Consider the following 20,238-nt stretch of genomic DNA (forward strand, 5'->3'; position numbering starts at 1 on the left):
GTGTGCGCAGGAGGCGCGCCGGAGCGACGGCGCGCCGCTGGTGTCAAGCGGAAGATGGCGGCGTCCAGGGGAGGCTGAGGGCTCTGGGGAGGTGGTGAGCGGTTTCCGTACAGCCCGAGCGTGCGGCTTGGGGATCCCTTCACTCTGCTTCCTGCTCTCAGGTTTCGCGCGGGTCGTCCTCCCAGGCTCTCGGGCGCGATGTGGAGGAGCTGCCTCCGGCTGCGGGACGCGGGGCGCCGCCTCCTGAACCAGCCTCGGGGTGCCCTCACCGCCTCCGTGGGGCCGGGGCCAAACCCCCTGTCCCCTGCCCGGGCCTATGCCCCCCCAACAGGTGAGGGAGGTCAGAGCAGATTCACTTTTGGCCAGGGATCGAGCCGGGCTAAGGTGGGCTGAGAGGTTCGGCTGTGTGCAGGGCAGGGTAACCGAGGAAGGGTGCAGGCTCACGAAGTTACGCAGTGCTTTCGGGTCCTGCTACAGATGGGGGTGGGGGGAGGGCGAATAGAAGCGCAGGCAAGGGCAGACCGCTTGAGGGTCATTTGGCACGTGCAGCTTTTCTCAGCGCTTATGGTTTTCCTTTCCAGTAAGGAAAGCAGATGGCATTCTTGTTTTCAGACAGGGAAATTTGGGTTCTGGATCAGGACTACACCAAGGTCACAGAGCAGACTCTGTGAGAAGTTTGTGGAGGGCAAAGATCGGCCTGTTTTCTGTGTCCCCATGGCTGGGCACAGAAGGACCCTGGAACGGGGGCATTCGGCCGGCATTCATCTTCCATCCCGGCCAGTTTCTCTGCGGGTTTTCTGGCCCTCCCTCCCACTGGCCTACCACGATCCCTGCCATTTCTGCTAAGGAGTTGACCCCGATGCCTCCTTCCTCTACTTCTGACTGATAAGGCCTAGAAGAAGGTAGTGGCTTTGTCACTGCTTCTGGGGACAATTTTTAGGGAAAGAGTGGGAGTGACTGCCTTAAATGAGTGAAGAGTAGTAACACTCTCTTTTCATTCAGTTAGTTTTTCTGTGCTGAGAGCTGGAGGCACGGTGGCCTTCCAGGCAGTTGTGGTCTCCCTCTAATGATGTTCACTGTCAACTGCAGGTTATAATAGTCTGATTAAGCAATAGTGTGTAGTATTTTGTGATAAGGGAAATACAAGGAAGCTGGGAGAACATAAAGAAGCACCTGTTTCCACCTCGGGGGTTTTGAGGCTCTAGAAAGGGTCTTGGATGAAAGGACGTTTCAGCTGAGTCTTGACAGATGAGTAGAAGTTCAGTGGAGAGGAGGAGGAAGAGTGTTGGTGGCAAGAACAAGTTCAGAGATGACAGCAGAGGGTGAGGAACCTTGCTGTAATGCTGCCTGCTTTAGAAAATCTAGAACTCTAAGATAGTTTGGCATTGTGGCCGAAGTACAGGTCTGGGGTTTAATGCTGGCTGAACCTGTGAGGTACCGTGTGATATTGGGCACGAGACTGCTTCCTTTGGGCCTCATTTTCCTCTGTGAGTTGAAGGACTAGGTTGCCTTCGAGGATCCTTCTGTTAAGTTTCATAATTTTATGCAAATGGAGAGAGTTGGATGCAGCAAGGAGCTGAGCTTTTTTACCTGTCAGGGTCCAAGTTGAAAGGCCTGGACGTGGGCCATGAAGAGCCAGTAAAGAGGGAAGGGCATCTGTGATATTGTGAGCTATAAGGAGAAATATACAGTTGGCCATTGAACAACATATGGGTTAGGGGCACCAGCACAACCCCACCAGCAAAAATTCACATGTAACTTTGATTCCCCCAAAACTGAACTACTAATAACCTACTGTTGACCAGAAACCTTAGCCATAACATGAACAGTAGATGAACGCCCATTTGGTATGTTATATGTATTATATTCAGTATCCTTAAAGTAAGCCGGATTAAAGAATGTTATTAGGAAAATTATAATAGAATCATAAGAGAAAATAACATGTACAGTACTGTACTGTAAAAAAAAAATCTAGGTATAAGTGGATCTGCACGGTTCAAACCCATGTTGTTCAAAGATCAACTGTATGTATTTGGTTTTCCTGCAGTTCCTGGCACGCATCTCTTAAAACCCTTGTAATTACTAAGCAGTAAGACCTACGGAAGAAGCTTTTGTTACGCTATTTGGTCTCTTGTCCTAAAATAGCCTCAGAGATACAAAATCCGGAAGGAGTGTTTTATTCTTAAGGCCCTTTCAACCACACCTGAGGTTATGTTAATGAGGTGGCTTTTGGAAAGCACCTGAGGAGGGTGGGGGGGGCTGGTTGCCAGGGGAACCGACCACAAGATTAGAGTTTTGGTACTCTCAGTTCCACCCCCGGACCTCTGGGGAGGGGAGAAGGGCGGGAGATTGATTTGATCACTAATGGCCTGTGATTTAATTAATCATGCCCATATAATGAAGCCTCCATAAAATCCCTGAACTGTGGGGTTCAGAGAGCCTCTGGGTCGGTGAACACGTAGCGATGCTGGAAGAGTAGCATGCCCCGAGAAGGCACGGAAGCCCCATACCCTTTCCCCCATAGCTTGCCCTGTGCATCTCCTTGTGTGGCTGTACCCGAGTTGTATCCTTTTATAATAAGCTAGTAATCTAGTAAGTAAAATCTTTTTTTCTGAGTGCTGTGAGCTACTCTGGCAAATTGGAGGGGTCCTGGGAACCTCTGATTTATAGCCAGTAGGTCAGAAGCATAGGAGACCGACCATCTGGGCTTGCATTTGCCATCTGCAGGGAGCCGGGGAATGCAGTCTTGTGGGACTGAGCCCTTGTGGGATCCGATGCTATCTCCAGGCAGATACCGACAGAACTGAATTGAATTGTAAGACACCCACTGGTGTCACAGAGTTGATGGGTGGCAAAACCCCCACACATTTGGAGTACAGGGTGTCTGTGTGAATGTGTAAAGGAAAACAAGAGTTTCCTTTACAATATCCCAGGAAGATAATGACACAAGCAAAGGGACACATTCAGGAGTTCACTTAAATTGGCACAGGCAGAGGGTTAATTTAGACTCGTGGATGCCACCTCCCACTATGGTGGCCCACGACCCACCATCTCTGCTTCCTTTCTACTGCATACTTTACTAGTTTAGGCTCTTGGAAGTATCTGGCTCATGGTAGTTAGTCAAACATGAAAGAAAATAGGAATGAAAGAATGAAGCCCGGTGGGAGGGAGGTACCTGAAACCAGGCCAATGAGTGCACTGCAAAGACATTACCGGTTTGAGATTCTGTGAGTCTCTGGGATGGCGGAATAGTAAACCCAGGTGGGGGACTTCTCCATGAAGACTTGGTTGGCAAGCAGATTGAACTTGGCTCCTTAGGAATGGCAGTGCCGCTGAAGGGTGTCAGAAGGAGAGGAGGGGTTTGGGAAAGGGTCCCTGGGGTGTTGGAGGAGATTTTGCAGCAAGGAGACCTGTATGAGGGTGTGGGGTGGTCCAGCTCTATACTGCTTGTCCTCGATCCACCAGCTCTTTATAGAGGGGGAAGGTGTTCCGGAGAGGCTGTTTGTCTGGCTGAGTGCCATGCCCAGCAAAAGTCCAGGCTGGTGTCCTCTGTTTATTTATTTATTTTTTTTTCAATGTTTATTTATTTTTGGGACAGAGAGAGAGCATGAACAGAGAGGGGCAGAGAGAGGGAGACACAGAATCGGAAACAGGCTCCAGGTTCTGAGCCGTCAGCCCAGAGCCCGACGTGGGGCTCGAACTCACGGACCGCGAGATCGTGACCTGGCTGAAGTCGGACGCTTAACCCACTGCGCCACCCAGGCGCCCCTGGTGTCCTCTGTTTAAATTGTCACCTGGATGGGGCGCCTGGGTGGCTCAGTCGGTTGAGCGTCCGACTTCGGCTCAGGTCGTGATCTCGCGGTCTGTGAGTTCGAGCCCCGCGTCGGGCTCTGTGCTAACAGCTCGGAGCCTGGAGCCTGCTTCCAATTCTGTGTCTCCCTCTCTCTCTCTGCTGCTCCCCCGCTCACGTTCTGTCTCTCTCTCTCTCTCTCTGTCAAAAATAAATAAACATTAAAAAAAATTTAAATTGTCACCTGGACAAGTCATTTAGCTTCTCAGAATCTCTACCACCTCAGAGGCATTACTTGCCCTGCCTTTATAGAGCGGCTGTGTTGGGTTGCGGGAGATTCTGTAGACAGAGCCCTCAGCCTGCCACCTGTTTTTGTAAATAAAGTTTTATTGGAACACCGCCATCCTCATTCATTTTCGTATAATCTAAGGCTCCTTTCACTGCAGAGCTGACTAATTGCAACAGAGACCATATGGCCCACCAAGCCCAAAATATTTACTCTGGCTCTTTATGGGAAAAGTTGGCCAACCCTTCCTCAGGATGCTAGAGCAATTGGGAAAAAAAACGTGTTTAGTGATTTAGCTCATTTACATTAATTGCTATGGCAGATGTATTTGCTCCGAAGAGTTTTTAAAGTTTATTTATTTGGGGGGGGGGACAGAGAGAGAGAGAGAGAGAGAGAGAACCGCAAGCAGGCTCTGTGCTGCCAGTGCAGACCCCGACGTGGGGCTCAATCCCACGAACCGTGAGATCATGCCCTGAGCCGAAATCAAGAGCCAGATGCCCAACTGACTAAGCTACCCAGGCACCCCAACCCTGGTGCCTGGTTAAAAAAAAGAATTTTTTTTTTAGATTTTTTTTTTTTTAATTTTTTTTCAACGTTTATTCATTTTTGGGACAGAGAGAGACAGAGCATGAACGGGGGAGGGGCAGAGAGAGAGGGAGACACAGAATCGGAAACAGGCTCCAGGCTCTGAGCCATCAGCCCAGAGCCCGACGCGGGGCTCGAACTCACGGACCGCGAGATCGTGACCTGGCTGAAGTCAGAAGCTTAACCGACTGCGCCACCCAGGCGCCCCAAAAAGAAATTTTTTTTAACAGCTTTATGGAGAGACAATTCACTTACAATTCACTCATTTAAAATGTAGAATGCAGTGGTTTCTAGTATCCTCACAGAGTTGTACAGCCATCACCATGGTTCTCGAACATTTTTATCACCCCCAAAAGAAGCCCTGTGCCCTTTAGCCATCACCTTTTCCTTCCCTCCCTATCCCTCTAGCCCTAGATAACCACTATTCTACTTCCTGTCTCTGTAGATTTCCCTAGTTTGGACATTTCATAAATGGAATGCAGTCTTTTGGGGGCAGGCTCTTTTTTCATTTAGACTGTTTTCAAGGTTTATCCAAGTTGTAGCATGTATCAGTACCCTCGTGTTTTTCATAGCTGAGTAATATTCAGTTGTATGGCCATATCACATCTTATTTCTCCATGCATCTCCTGATGAACGTCTGGGTTGTTAACATCGTTTGGCTATTCCAAATGCTGCTATAAACATTTGTGTACAAGTTGTGTGTGTGTACAACTTTTTATGTGGGTGTATGGTTTTTTTTTAAATTTTTTTTTAACGTTTATTTATTTTTGGGACAGAGAGAGACAGAGCATGAATGGGGGAGGGGCAGAGAGAGAGGGAGACACAGAATTGGAAACAGGCTCCAGGCTCCGAGCCATCAGCCCAGAGCCCGACGCGGGGCTCGAACTCACGAACCGCGAGATCGTGACCTGAGCTGAAGTCGGACACTTAACTGACTGAGCCACCCAGGTGTCCCGTGGGTGTATGTTTTCATTTCTCAAAGACACATATCTGAGAGTAGAATTGTTGGTCAACTGGTAACTGACTTTTTGGGGAACTGCTTACACTTTCCCAAGGTGGCCGTACCAGCTTACATTTCCACCAGCCCTGCGTGAAGGTCCCATTTGGCCACATCCCTGTCAACATTTGTCATTACCTGTTTTTAATTATAGCCATCCCAGTGGTTACAAAGTGGTTTCTCCCGCTTTTGTTTTGCGTTTTCCTGATGGTGATGAAGTCCAGCATCTTTTTCATGTGCTAATTTTTGTACATTTTCTTTGGTGGAGAGATGTCTATTCAGATCCTTTGACCATTTTTTAGTTGGGTTGTCTTTTTTATTTTCAGGCTGTCAGTTCTGAAATAGATGGTCTGGAGCCGCCCTAGGATTATGGATGGAGTCATGCCCAAAGTCAGAATCTAGCTTTAAGGCTTCAGGCCCACCAGATGGCACTGTTTAAAAAGATAAAGGTGTTGAGACCTTCCAGAGGGCACTTTCTCTGTTCTTGCTGCACTGTGGGAGTTGTAGTTCTGAAGCTTTGAGTCTTTCCAAAGCAAAGGCCTGGCGAAAATTGAGGCTGGTAGAAAGATTGCTCATTGGTCCATGAAGCCTAGGACAGGAGGAGGAATGTAGGAGAAGGGACACAGAAAACAGCCTGTTTCTTTCTTTCTTTTTTTAAGTTTATTTATTTTGAGAGAGAGTGTGTGTGCGCGCACGTGCACGTGGGGGAGGAGCAGAGAGAGAGACTCCCAAGCAGGCTCAGTACTGTCAGCATGTAGCCCAACACGGGGCTCGAACCCAGGAACTGTGAGATCATGACCTGAGCTGAAATCAAGAGCCGGGCACTTAACCGACTGAGCCCCAACAGGCCTGTTTCTTTTTATGGATTGAAATGACCTCATAGGAGAAGGACCTGATGGTCATTAATTTCCAAGTCACTCATCACATGAGCAGGGTTTTAAAGTCGCTCGCTGCTTCTCTGTGTATATAGCCTATTTTCTTGGGGCTAGCTTTTGAAATTCAATACTTGTTCACATACCTATGTCTTTATATCTACATAGTCCACGTGTAAAAGGCACCGACCGTGTTTTTGCCACTGAAACAGATGTTCTGTAAAGAGAGCAATTCATACTGAGAACAGACCCAAGTTCTGTGTGATCCTACAAGGCTTAGGTGTTAATTTCATCTTTAAAGATGAGGTCCCTGTTGCTGACAGCTAGTCCTGTGTTCACTGAGAATATGGGTGCTTCAGAGGTTCCTGGTCTCACGATCTATTTTACGTGACCCAAGACCTTTGAGGGTTCAGGTGAAGAACCTCCATCTTTTGACATTGTTGGGGGGGCATGGATTCCACCAAATTAGTTTTCCAGATCCTGGCTTTGTTTTCCTATGTGAACCTCTAACTTGGCTCCCTCTGCCTCCGTACTGTGACCTACCCAGCCCCCTCCCCCAGATCTGGCCCTCACCACCCTCTCTGGGCATCTCGAGCCATCCTCTGCAGGATAGCTACGTTCTTGTCCTTCTGACCATCTTTTTAGTTCTCCAAACTCTCATGCTCTCATGAGGCCAAAGATCTTCCTGTAAGCAGTTTCTTCTGCTGGAAATTCCTTCCACACACACCCCCACCCCCGCCCCTCCGAAAAAAGAATCCATCAGTGCAGACTGGCCAACTCCCGCCTCTCCATCAGGTCTCAGATGAAATCTGACTGCCTGGAGGTCTTCCTTTAGCCCGCGATGAGATGAGATTAGGCTCTCCTGGTGTGTGTGCGTGTGTTTGTGTGTGTTTCCAGTGTTCCTTGTACTTGGGCCTTCAAAATCACTTTACTGTTTGGCTGGATTCGCGTTCAGCTTCCCAGTAGACAGGAAGTGCCTTGAGAGCAGGGGTGAGCTTTGATTCTGACCCCCAGGTCTTATTCCCCTTCCTGGAACAGGGTCGCTACTCACTGGAAGTTTGTTCTAAGCCTGAAGTTTGCCCCTCCACGTGTCCACTGCATTCAGGTGAGCACGTGTTTAAAACATGCCGCACGTGGGCCTGCCCTGTCCTGAAGCCCGGCAGACTTTGTGCCCCTTACGCCCAGGGCTGTCGTCTCTTTCTGCATGGCTTACTGCTGTTTTGAGCAATTTGGGTTAACCCATCCTTGCCCTTCTAGCCTTTCCACTCCCTTCCAGTTTTCGGAATCAGATACAGAGGGGGACCTGACCAGGACAGAGGAACCAAAGCCTGACCAGCAAAGCAGAGAAAAAAAGACTTCCCTCGTGGGAAACCTCACTGTCCTGCCAGCTTTGGAAGGTTCATCCTGTGTTGTCAGTTTCTGCCCCAAGTCCAGGTCTCTTGGGCCCACTCTCCGGGGCTGTGTCGCGCTGTGTGCTAGAATGCTCTCCGGTGGTGCTTCCTGCCGATGGGGGCAGATCCTTCCCCCACTGGTGATGAGTCAGCTTTCAGATCTCTTCCCACTTCCTGTCTGGCCTGGCTTTAGACACGTTGCCCAGCTCAGGCATTGGAGAACATAGGGATGTGGTCCGGGTGCCTCCAGACCTATGCAAGGAGACCTCCAGGCTCGTGTTTCATCTGCTACCCAAACGTGACATGTGAAGTAGGGGCATTTGAAAGCACCAGGATGGCGCAGACTTTCTATCTTGGAGTCAAATGTGTGAGAGAATCACTGTTAGCATTTCAGGGAAAGGTGGTAACTCGTGCCATAATAATGCAGGAGCATCTCGGTGGCCAGACCCTGCCACTTTATTTATTTTTTAAGTGTTTAGACTCCATAAAGACAGGGATTTTTGTCATTTTTATTCATGGTTTTATCCCACATACCTAGAATAGTACCTGGCACCTGGTAGGCATACGGTTTTTGGAAGTGGGAAACCCGTTGGGCTTTAATAAAAGCGTGACTGTGGACATGCACTTTGGACACGAAGCATCAATGATAGAACACGAAATTTGGGAAAAACTGATGGGTCGTGGAAAACCTGAAAATACCACGTTTGGAGGAAGACCAGATACTCTGCCTCCGTTTTACCTCCCCACCCCCGCCATGCACAAACGAAGCTCTCCTGATTTTCATAGTCTATTTGAATTAATTCTTTTTAATGTGTATTTATTTTTGAGAGAGAGAGACAGAGTGTGAACCGCGGAGGGGCAGAGGGAGAGGAAGACACAGAATCCAAAGAAGGCTCCAGGCTCAGCTGACAGCACAGAGCCTGACACGGGGCTTGAACTCACGAACTGTGAGATCACGACCTGAGCCAAAGTCAGATGCTTAACTGACTGAGCCACCCAGGCACCCCTGAATTCATTTTAATTTATGTTTGGTTTGCTTTTTTTTTTTTTTAAGCACTAAAAGAAGTTAAAAAGCATTAAAAACTAATGAGTTCCCTCCTCCACATGCTGCATTGTTGTTTCCAACAAGTAACTTCACTAATGGACTCTGAAGGCTTTTAGCACCCAGTGAATATGGAACAGCAGGAACGAATGAAAGAGTCAAGGTTTTGTGCTAACAAAGGTTAAGACTGGGTTATGGTTTTTAGCTCCCAAAATGTGACCTACTTGTCCCTCATTAGCTGAAGGAATCTGCATAATTCCTATGAGGCCCTCTTGGTTTTTAAGCCCTCCGAGCAGAAGAGGGGGGATTTGTTTACATTTTCATACAAGATTTTATTCAGGTTATTCTCACATATCATAGGACACATATTCCTCTCCCCCTCCCCACCCCACCCCACTTTTTTAAAGTTTATTTTGAGCTAGACGGCACATGAGAGGGGAAGGGGCAGAGAATCCAGAGCAGGCTCTGTGCTGTCAGCGCAGAACCCAATATGGGCCTTGAACTCATGAAACTGTGAGATCACGGCCTGGGTGAAAATCAAGAGTCAGATGCTTAACCGACCGAGCTACCCAGGCACTCCTGTTTCCCCATTCTTTTTTTTTTTTTTTTTTTTTTTTTAATTTTTTTTTTCAATGTTTATTTTTATTTTTGGGACAGAGAGAGACAGAGCATGAACGGGGGAGGGGCAGAGAGAGAGGGAGACACAGAATCGGAAGCAGGCTCCAGGCTCTGAGCCATCAGCCCAGAGCCCGACGCGGGGCTCGAACTCACGGACCGCGAGATCGTGACCTGGCTGAAGTCGGACACTTAACCGACTGCGCCACCCAGGCGCCCCTCCTGTTTCCCCATTCTTAAAGGAAATGCTTGGAGGGGCACCTGGGTGGCTCAGTCAGTTAAGCATCCGACTTCAGTTCAGGTCATGATCTCGCGGTTCATGGGCTCGAGCCCCACATCAGGCTCTGTGCTGACAACTCGGATCCTGTGTCTCCCTCTCTCTCTACCCCTCCCCTGCTCATACTCTGTCTCTCTCTCTCAAAAATGAATAAACATTAAAAAAAATTAAAAAAAAAAAAAAGGAATTGCCTGGAGTTCTTGTTGAATACACAGGCAAGCTGGTTAATTAGGTTAATTAATTGGATAGAGAGGATGAGAAATGCTCCTGGGATCTCCCCTTACCACACACGTGCACACGTACGTCCACACTGGCTTTCCTCTCTTGCCTACTTAGAGACATCAGACCCTTGCCCAAAATGGATCTCGGGCTTTATCACATTCAGATACGATCTTTGGATGGGAGCACGTTGTTCTGGCATGGGGGCAGTGCTGGTGGGGGTGGTGTTGGGGGAGGAGCATGCTTAGACGTTAAAGCACAAAGTGCTAGAAAAATCTGTCACGTCAGACAGTCTGCAGCTTTGCAATGCTTCGTGATCAGACTATTCCTGGGCTCGGGGGCTGGCGGGGGCATGACCAGTATGTCCTGTTCCTCCCTCATCCCTGGAGAGTGCATGCCCTCCTCCTTCCAGCTTTAATCAGAAGCTGTTGATTATGCCGCGTAGAGTAGGGCAGACCTTGAATAGTGATATGAAAATCAAGCCAATCAATCAGCATTAGCAGTAATGACACTAGCTGGTCTTGTCACTTCCTGAGCCGTCTCGACATTATTTTAAACTGCCTTTTTGAAAAATCTTTTTTTACAGAAAGGAAGAGGTTTTATCAGAATGTCAGCATCACACAGGGTGAAGGTGAGTGTCTGAAGTTTTGACTGCCTCTCTTTCTTTCTTTTTTTTTTTTTTTCTGTGAATGGGTAGAAACATTTTTCATCTCTAGCTGGTTTCAGCAGTGAGATTACCCTTCGCGCTTTTGTTGGATAGGTTTCTGTAAGCCCTCCGTGAAGGGACTCAGAGTTGTCTTTGTCTGCACCAATTCAAGTAGCTAAATATAGGAATGGTCACTCGATTCCACTTAACAATCCCTGAGAGGTTTTCATTTGATCTTTCAAGGTGGCTTTGAGATAAACCTGGACCACAGGAAGCTGAAAACTCCCCAAGCCAAGCTCTTTACCGTCCCCAGCGAGGCCCTGGCCATCGCAGTGGCCACTGAATGGGACTCCCAGCAGGACACCATCAAGTTCTACACCATGCACCTGGTAACAAGTTCATGAACGTATACCCCGACTGCTGGCTTCCTAGGGTACCTGGCAAAAATTGAGAGTCTTTTCCAAATTCAGATGAGGCCCTCAGGGGTGGACTCCAGCCACACTCGCCTCCTTGAGCGTGCTGACCCTTCCCCTGCTGGTCTGGCCCGCTGCAGTCCCCCTGCTCAGAACAAGGATGTCATAAGGATTCAATTACATAGAGCAGAGCCTGGTAGTGGAGAGCACGAGACCTGGGCAGCTTCATTACTCCCAGGGCTGCTGTGAGAAGCCCACGGGCCCACGGGCTGTCACACACAGCGTGTGGCACGGAGCTCTCGGTAGATGTGCTACAGTTGGAGTTGTGGAGACACGTGGGGCCGGGGGCTTCGCTTTGGCTCCAGCACTTCCTGGGCGGTGCTGTCTGGTTCTCCGTGTTGCTGTGGTTGGAGGCAGTGTCCCCTGGGACGCAGTGCTTTTTTGCCTGGGCCCAGTGGTGGTGACGGGGCTTTTTGCCTCCTGATTCAGACCACATTGTGCAACACGTCTCTAGACAACCCTACCCAGCGAAACAAGGACCAGCTGATCCAGGCGGCTGTGAAGTTTCTGGACACCGACACCATCTGGTAATTGACATTTAGATGGGCATTCCCCTTGGACTGAGTGGGTCCCTTGGGCTGTTTGCCTCATTTGCCCAGACAGTTATCAGCGGAAGATGCAGACCCTTTTCCTTTATCTCAGAGGGCAGGGAGGCGGTCTGCTTGACATCACCACTTAGCCGCCCGCCCTGCGCGTCCCTGGGAGGGAGGGCTCCTCGGGGTACACCAGTGTCAGAGCCCCGGGCGTTCCTTTCTGCAGCCCGGCAGCTGTCCTTTTGTCCGGGCCGGGGTAGGGTAGCATATGTAGCTCTCACGGGCTCCAGGACCAAGGGGGTCACTGGCCAACTCCCGGTGGGGCGTTCGATGCTGGACCTGTGGCCACCGGCACACTCTCACGTAGGCATCGTTGTTCTCACTCGTCAGCTTGGACCCGGAGACGGTCACTCGTTCTCAGGAGCTGGCTGCTTCCACTTCTGAATCCTCCCTCCCGTGCCAGTGTTCTTCAGCTAACTGGGCGGTGGTGTTGAAGGCAAGCTGGGGAAGGACAGAAGCGCTTGAGCGGCACATGTCGGCCAGCCCAAATGCTCTAGAATCCTGAGCTGTCCCACAGCCTGATCATTGCAGCGGTCCATTTTCCTGTGCACTCACGGTGTCTCTTCTCCCTTCTGCTCACGCCGCACGGTGGCCTTCCAGGGTGTCCCCTCGTCTTCCCGCCCCGTGAGGCCTTGCCGCGCAGCTCCCCTCAGCCGACTCCCATTTCTGGGTCTCTTTGTCACAATAAGTGGCACCACGTGGCGTCAGGCATCCGAGCCAGCAGCTGCATGTGTAGCCAGGAGCATGTGGGCTCACGAGGTGCCCACGGGCAGTTTGTGGCCAGGGGCACAGTCTCTCGGAAGGGTTAGGGTAGGTAGGGACGCAGTGACTGAGCTTCTGGCACAGCATCCCAGGATCCTGATCATCCTAGGATCAGCATCCTGTGGATCTGGGGGTGCAGTGTTAGTGTTCAGAATGGCATTGACCGCTTTGTAAGCCTTGGCCTGTCAGATGACCGGGGACATTTAGGACAGTGGTTCTCAAACCCAAGGTTACATTAGAATCCCCTAGAGGGCTTGTTAAAACACAGATTGCTGGTCTCCACCCCTCAAGCTTCTGCTTTCCATAGACGGGGGGTGGGGGCAGAGAACTGGCATTTCTATCGGGTTCTGAGGTGACGCTCTGCTGCTGGCCCCAAGGCTACACTTTGAGAACTCCTGCTTTCAGGAAGGACTGGTAGGGCTGGGTGGGGGGAATTGAGTGGAGAGGTTTTTTGCGGTGGCCTTTTGTGTTTTTCCATCGTCTGTCACTGAGTGAAAGAATTGTACTTTTTTAGTAACGAAGGTGATTTTTGCAATGAATTAGCTACAGGGTGGATGAGCCAGCGACATTAGTGGAACTTCAAAGGAACGAGTGGGACCCGATCATCGAATGGGCCGAAGAAAGGTAAGAGGCGCGGCCCCACAGTGTTGGGCAGGCTGGTGCGGTCAGGGGGCACGCTGGACCACCAAAGCCCTTGGCTAACTGACCTGCAGAATTCAGCACCTCTCGCATGTTTAGGGATGGGACTGGGCACCTTGGGAAAAAATCCTCCTCAAGTCAGTATCAGTCACCACGCACCAAGCACCTGCCGTCCGTTCGCGCTGTGCCGAACGTAGGGATGGAGCCCCAGCTCTGCCACGGTTGGCTGGGTGACCCGCGGCTAGTGCCGTGAGCTCTCTGAGCTTCCTTGTCTGTGAGTGGTCCTCATAATCCCCACCTCTTAGTGTATTGTGAGGAGCAAACAAAGTGATGCCCAGTATCCCGCTTGGTACACGGTAAATACTCAGATCTGGGCAGTTACCGTCTTTATCATGGCCACGAGTGCTGTACCATTAAACTAAATCCGAAAACGGCGTGTGTGATACGTACGCACGTGAGGACGAGTCTGGTAACGTTTATCCTGTGAATGTAAGGCTTCTAGGAATTGACGATACCCAGCATGTTTCCTTAGCAGAAAGGTCCTTTTGTGCAAAGTTGAACAAACTGTTGATGGGGTGGCAACATGAACTCAATTTCATTTCATTCCAGGGGAGTTTGGAAGGGCTCCTACCATGGTACTGCTCTGACCGTAGTATTTTGTAAGCGTACACAGAGTTGTTTTTGGCAAACCATTTTTCACCGAAGTGATATCGGTCAGTCTCATTTGTACGTGTTTCCTGAATGCCCACAGTGTGCCGGGTATCCTTGGGTTTTATAGTAAAAGGCACAGCCACTGCACTAAAGGATCCCATAAAATGTAACCACTACAGCATTGTGTAAGAGCTCTGAAGGCACAGTGTCACTGCAGAGTTTAATGAAATATAACGATAGCGTAGGTGCCTGGAGATCTTTGCTCTGGTACAAAATTATCCGCTTTTTGTGGCACTTGAGATTCTCATCCTTAATGGTTTACAAAACAACCTGGCCATTCACGGTGTTACTATTAGAAATTTCAGCAAGAATATTTCTAAACCAACAGGAAAAATGAGTTACATATGAAAGAAAATGACAAAAATTGCCTTTACTCCATTATGTTTCTCCTGTGCCTTGTATAGTTAGCACCGTTCTTGAAAATGTGTCATTGTTGAAGCCAGCTTCAACGCAATAGGACACAGCGAAGCGTTTTCCTTTCAGATACGATGTGGAGATCGGCTCCTCCACCAGCATAATGGGGCCCAGCATCCCAGCCAGGACTCGGGAAGTGCTCACCAGCCACCTGGCCTCTTACAACATGTGGGCCCTACAAGGTATTTGAGGCGCTTCCTACGGGCCTGGGAGGGCGGCCTGATGGGCATAGGCATCAGAAGCCCAGAGTGTCACAGGGGCACTCTAGGGGGTGGCCCCGATGCTAACCCTTCTACTCAGTCCAAGGGGGACAGCAGGCTCCCCACCCTCCCAGGAGAAGGTTGGCTTTCTCCTCTTCAGGCATCTCAACTTCAGATCTCATTGGCCTGGCTCCAGTCACGTGGCCATCCGCAAACCAGTCACTGGGCAGAGGGTGGAGCTCTCTTGACAGCATAGGTTCAGGTCCCGTGCCCACCCTGGGCAGGAGCGGAAGTGCGATCACACCCCCGAGGGAAACCAGAGGGCTGTCTGAGAAGAGTGGGGAAAGAATACAGAGCCGACCGCAAAGCACATGTCCCCTGTGACCTTTCTCCCCCAGGTTGCGCTTTTGTACCTGTCTAGGGCTGCAGGGACTCACAAAGTGTAGGTCCAGTGACTGCCCTGTTTTGGGGTGGGGTGGGCCCTGGATCCTGACCTGGCTTGTATCCCCGCAGGGATTGAGTTTGTGGTGACCCAGCTCAAGTCCATGGTGTTGACCTTGGGCCTGATTGACCGGCGCCTGACAGTGGAGCAGGCCGTGCTGCTGTCACGCCTGGAGGAGGAGTACCAGGTGAGGCAGCCAGCGGCCCAAGGTGGGGTACCTCAGGGCCTCACCTCTCCTCTCCTCTCCCTGACTCAGATTAACTGGGGGTGGGAGCTAGCCCATCTAAAATGTTCTTATGTAGATTTGGCCTTCTGTTACTTTCATGTACATCCAGAAATCAAAACTAAGGGCCGATGAGAGTATCGTCAAGAAATAATAACACAAAATAAGGGCAGGGAGGGCTCCCACTGTGTTCTAACACTATGCTCAGCTCTCCCCTCACGCCTCACCTCTTCTGAACAACCTGGCCAGGTGGGGGCTGCTGTTATCCCTTTTTTACACAGGAGGAAACTGAGGCATGGGTCCCACCCCCGGAAAATGCTGGAGCCAGGGTTTGGAGCCAGGTCTGGGTGACTCCAAGCCTTCCCCACTATCTACAGATAGAGGTTCACAGGCAGATCAAGGTCGTCTGCCTGGGCCCCGAAGAACGGGCCCTGCTAACAGGACTAGGAGCCACGTTCGTGCTCACACAGAGGCTAAGCTGAGCCTTGGTGCCCTGACTCACACGGTGGGTCATCTGGCTGGCAGAGCAAACACGGGTGGCTGCTGTTTGTACATAAGTTTTCATTTAGTGGGTTTGAAATTAATATGGTTTCGCTACACTGTCATTTGCATTTTTTAACTCTGAGAATTATGGTGTTCTCTGCAGTCTTTTTACTGCTTTCTTTCCAACCTCAGAAGGTTAATTGCTATTACAAATCGGCTCCTAGCATGATGAAAACCCTTTTGTAATGACATTATTTCCCAAGCCCGACTAGTCATCTGCTCAGAAAAATGCCAGGGGTAAAAACTGTTTCTCTGTCGCAAAAGAGGCCAGCTAGGAACAATTAAACAGGCAGGGAGTGATGTGTGGGGGTGTGAGGGCTTTGAGAGGTGGGGGGGGGGGGGGGGGGCCAGGAAACCTGCCCTCTATTCTGGGCTCTGCATTTGATGGTGGCACCCGAGCCAGGCCATCAGTCTCTGAACTAGGTTCGATCTGCCGCAAAACAGGGGGTTACCTGGGTTACGTATGGGGGCCTCTCCAAAGCTGTAAAGTGCTCTTCAGACGACAGATCACAGTTGTCCACATTGACCGGGCTGCCCAAAGATCCCAGTAGCTCGTGTGGCGTGGCAGATCCCGAGTTCCTGGATGGGCTGGGGCAGCTGGGCCTGTGGCCAGGGAGGAGCCAGCAGGGCCTGGCTGGAGTCCCGCTGACATCTGGATGGCCACACTGCGTGTCTGGGCTTCTCCCCTGCAGTTGTTAGAGCCCTGGAGACAATCCACAAGTCGGCTCCAGCGTGCAGAGCACAGGTTTCTGCAGCACCCCCGGGGAGTCGGAACTGAAGCGACCATGTGGCCTTGGTTGATTTATTTATCCCACCCACACTGGGGGGGGGGGGGGGAGGGGAGGCGGGGGGCACTTGCAGCCCAGCCCAGCGAGGCAGCTTGCAGAGGATGACATTTTCCAGGCTGCCTCCCACCAGCCTCCTTGTGGGAGGAGGATGGCATTCGGGTTGGGCCCCCTTGGGGGGAGATGCACGTGGCATTTGTGGCAGTGGGTGCCTCTGGGCCCTGGACCTGGACGGCACCCCTCCCAAACTATCCGCACCCCGTCAGCATGGCTGCCTGCTCTGCCCACCTGTGTGTTCTCACCTGCCGCCTCCCCCCACCCCAGCTATTGGGGTGGAACGTGGCTCTGGCTGGTCGGCAGGCGGACACTTGGCCAGTCACCCAGCGGCATGTCACGTCCTCCCCTCAGATCCAGAAGTGGGGCAACATCGAGTGGGCCCACGACTACGAGCTGCGGGAGCTGCGGGCGCGCACGGCCGCCGGCACCCTCTTCGTCCACCTCTGTTCTGAGAGCGCCACGGTGAAACACAAGCTCCTGCAGCAGTGAGGCGGGGCGGGCAGCCCCAGCGGGACAGAGGCTGCACGCACGGCCACAGACGCCCCAGCTCGGCGCTGCCCCGAGATGCCCCCAGGACCCAGGGCGGCTGTCGAGGTCAGCTCAAGTCCAAGCTGGGTGCCCCCGCCCCGGCCGGCAGCCAGCGAGCCGGCCAAGCAAAGCAGTGACTTCCTCCCAACCTGATTTTATTAAATATTTCTCTGCCCTGGAAATGTGGAGCCCTGTTTTCATTTGCACCTCCACTTTTCTCCGTCCCTCTTGTCGTGTCTGGGTTTCACCAAGGTCAAACAGCTTACCTCCCACAGCACGTTCTGCTATTTGCCGCCCGTGGCCAGGAGCCTCACGCAATGGGGAAATCACGTCAACACACAACTCTGTGCAGCCCTCGGCCTGAAGACTCCCCCCACCCTCACCCCCGGTTTTTAATCAAACCATCTTTTGAAACTGAGTCCTTTTTGTTCTAAGCTGGTTATTTCTGTTCCTGGTATTTTAGAAGAAATAATTTACTCTCGAAAATAGAAAATAGGCGTTGTTTGTGGGTTAAAAGCCCAGGCAGGCAGGGCAAGGCCACCTGACTTGTGTCCTGCTTCCAGGAGCCCTCCGTGTCCTCCCAACGTGGCCACTTGCTCTGCCCTGGGTGGCAGGTGCGGTCTCCTGGTGCCAGGACCCAGTGCAAGGGAAGCAGGAAGAATCCGAGAGTTTGGGCAGCAAAAGAATCTGAGCCGCCTGTCCTGGTACCCGAGTAATAAGATGGCATCACCCCCCTCACGGAGGGGGTGCTTCTCCACACTTTCCACGTGCCCTCCCTGACCCCCTTGACCATGCTCAGAGGAGGCACTGTTGTCGTACCCCCACCTCATAGATGAAGCTCAGGCTGCAGAGGTGATGGGGGAGGTCCAGCCCGTGCCCTTAACCTCCAGAAGGTACTCTGGTCCCCGCAGCCAACCTTAGAGCCACAGGGAGCCACGGCCTCTGCCTTGGGGGGCTGGCCCAGGCCCCAGGGCTATGCTGGGGTCTGCGGCCTCAGGCGTCACTCCTCAGCACGAGGAGAGAAGGGCTCAGACCATGTCCGCCTCCTCCGCCTACTGCCGGCAGCCTGCCCTGGGCGCGTCAGAAACGGTGGGCACACAGCTGTCACCGGGCCCTGGCCAAGAGTCTCCTGGCTCACTGGCAGCCCCCTCAAGAGGTCGCTCTCAGTAGGCTGGCCAGTTGTTTGTCTTGGACTGTTTCTCCTGCTCAGGAACGAACGGGAATTCTGATTATTTTTTTAAAGAGCGGAGAAAAGATGACATAATTCTTTATTTTTCTCTACCCTTCCCAGGGGTGGGGGAAGAATGGGGTTAGGAGGGTTCTGGGTTGAGAAATTCCCAGAAACGCTTCTGAGGCTGTCGGTCGCGTGAGTGTGCTCTTGGGCTGAGGGCTGTATCGGGAAGGACCGTCTGGGCTGGCGCAGCCCTAATCTATGATCTCGCTGCATTCCAGGTTGTCCAGCTCGTTCTGTACGTGGTCGACATACTGATGGATCTCCTTCACGCGCCTGCGGTTCCTCGTGATCTCATCCTTGTGGATCTGAGGGGCGAAACCAAAGCCCGAGGTCCTTAAGTCAGAGAACTCGCTTATGTTCTCTGAGTCCGATTTGGGGGAAAGGAAATCGTTCTTTGAAATGTGCATAGGTCCATCCGCATTTACTTTAAAGCCTCCTCGATCCACTTATCTGTGTCTTTGAGGCAGGAGTTAGGACGGGTTAGCACGGGGGTTTTTAAAGTCTGTGGGGGCAAACGCTGTCTTCAGTGTGGAATTGTACCATCCTTAATCCTACTTTATTTCTTATTGCAAAGAGTCTATGCTACCGGGGAAAGAGTTGCCCTTTCTCTCCGGCCGGTAGCTAGAGACCTGGGCACAGTGCGTACGTGACGCGCGTTCACTCACCGCGTCCACTAAGTGTGAGCACCAAGAGTTGGTCCGCGTCACCAGCTCATCTTCTCGATTGTCGATCTTCAGGAGGTGGAGGTCATGCGACGTCCCAACAGCATTAACAATCGTGTCTTTGTCGACAAAAAGCTGGTGAGCGAGAAAGGTCAAGGGAGCGTGTGTCTCGTTACCACTCCCCCCCCCCCCCCCCCCGCCCCGGCACAAAGAGGGCCAGAGAGAAAACCAGCTGAGTGTCCCCTGGCTAGTGGAGGCAGCTGCTCAGCGCCCAGTGGAAAACCCACCTTCGTGTCACAGCCCACCTTCCAGGGACAACGCCCCCTAGACCCGAGCAGCGGCGAATGTTATGGGGAAAGGGCCCACCATGGCGTTGACTTTGCAATGCTAGTTGGGAGTGTGTTTTCTTCAGGGAACCTCACTCCGGACGTCTGCTCTCACAGTGGTTCTCTCTTGCTTGCCCCCAAGTCTGACTCGCCTGAAACCGGCTGGTCAGGTGGGAAGCGTGAGTCTGGCTGAGGGGTCTCCAGGCTGCTCTGAGGACAGAGGGCCCTGTAAATCGATGCCTCTGCGCCCCATGTTGTCTCTCCATTGCCCCTCATGTTAGCCAGATTGAACCTTGGAGTACACTTGGGGTCTCCTGCCTTCTTGTTCCCGACCTTGTTTTCTGCCTTCTAAAAAGTTGTCGAAAAACGGGGCGCCTGGGCGGCTCAGTCGGTTAAGCGTCCAACTTCGGCTCAGGTCATGGTCTCGCGGTTCATGGGTCCGAGCCCCGTATCGGGCTCTGTGCTGACAACTTGGAGCCCCGAGCCTGCTTCGAATTCCGTGTCTCCCTCTCTCTCTCTGCCCCGACCCCACTTGTGCTGTCTCTCATAAAAAGTGTTTTAAAAAAATGTTTTAAAAGTTGTTGAAAATGACCACCCCTTACCAGGCCTGGCCGGTTTTAGGTGTCCACAATATAGCTCTTGTTGAAAATCAGGTGGAATCATTTCCCAGAGTAGGGCAAGGCTTCCAAAGCCTTAGCCAACAGTTGCCTCCACTTTGAAGGAAGGTACTTTGTGTAAGGCAGGGGACCTGAATGTTCTATGTTGTAGAGCAGATAAATACTTGTTTGTTTGTTTTCTGTAATCTAGTAGTGGTCAACTTAATAGTCTCCAAAAATATGTTCTATGGAATCTTGAGATAAGAAACTTTTTCTTTGGTCGAATACATTTGGGAAAGCCTTGCACACCCTAGGCCCCTCCTGAATTTC

General features: G+C 51.5%; 2 protein-coding genes across 7 annotated transcripts in view; one reads left to right on the plus strand and one right to left on the minus strand.

The window, feature by feature from the left end:
• The first annotated feature begins 22 nt into the window (after positions 1-22).
• Positions 23-17,272, plus strand: ATPAF2 (ATP synthase mitochondrial F1 complex assembly factor 2). The gene is made up of 8 exons (XM_045487605.1): positions 23-331; positions 10,661-10,705; positions 10,964-11,109; positions 11,623-11,720; positions 13,092-13,172; positions 14,382-14,494; positions 15,026-15,141; positions 16,914-17,272. Exons 1-8 carry the CDS (start codon positions 199-201, stop codon positions 17,049-17,051), a joined length of 870 nt encoding a protein of 289 aa, XP_045343561.1. The 5' UTR covers positions 23-198; the 3' UTR covers positions 17,052-17,272.
• Positions 17,273-18,340: 1,068 nt separating this feature from the next.
• DRC3 (dynein regulatory complex subunit 3) overlaps positions 18,341-20,238 on the minus strand; it is a 34,224-nt gene continuing 32,326 nt past the window's right edge. For 4 of the 6 annotated variants that reach the window (XM_045487590.1, XM_045487589.1, XM_045487593.1 and 1 more), the window contains 2 exons: positions 18,990-19,121; positions 18,341-18,629 (listed from right to left, as the gene is read on the minus strand). In XM_045487590.1, the coding sequence (XP_045343546.1) occupies positions 18,516-18,629; positions 18,990-19,121 (246 nt within the window). In that variant the 3' untranslated portion in view covers positions 18,341-18,515. The remainder of the gene's footprint in view (positions 18,630-18,989; positions 19,122-20,238) is intronic. The other 2 variants (XR_006714745.1, XM_045487594.1) reach the window with 2 other exon arrangements.

Source organism: Leopardus geoffroyi, chromosome E1, assembly GCF_018350155.1.
Source record: "Leopardus geoffroyi isolate Oge1 chromosome E1, O.geoffroyi_Oge1_pat1.0, whole genome shotgun sequence".
Lineage (NCBI taxonomy): Eukaryota > Metazoa > Chordata > Mammalia > Carnivora > Felidae > Leopardus > Leopardus geoffroyi.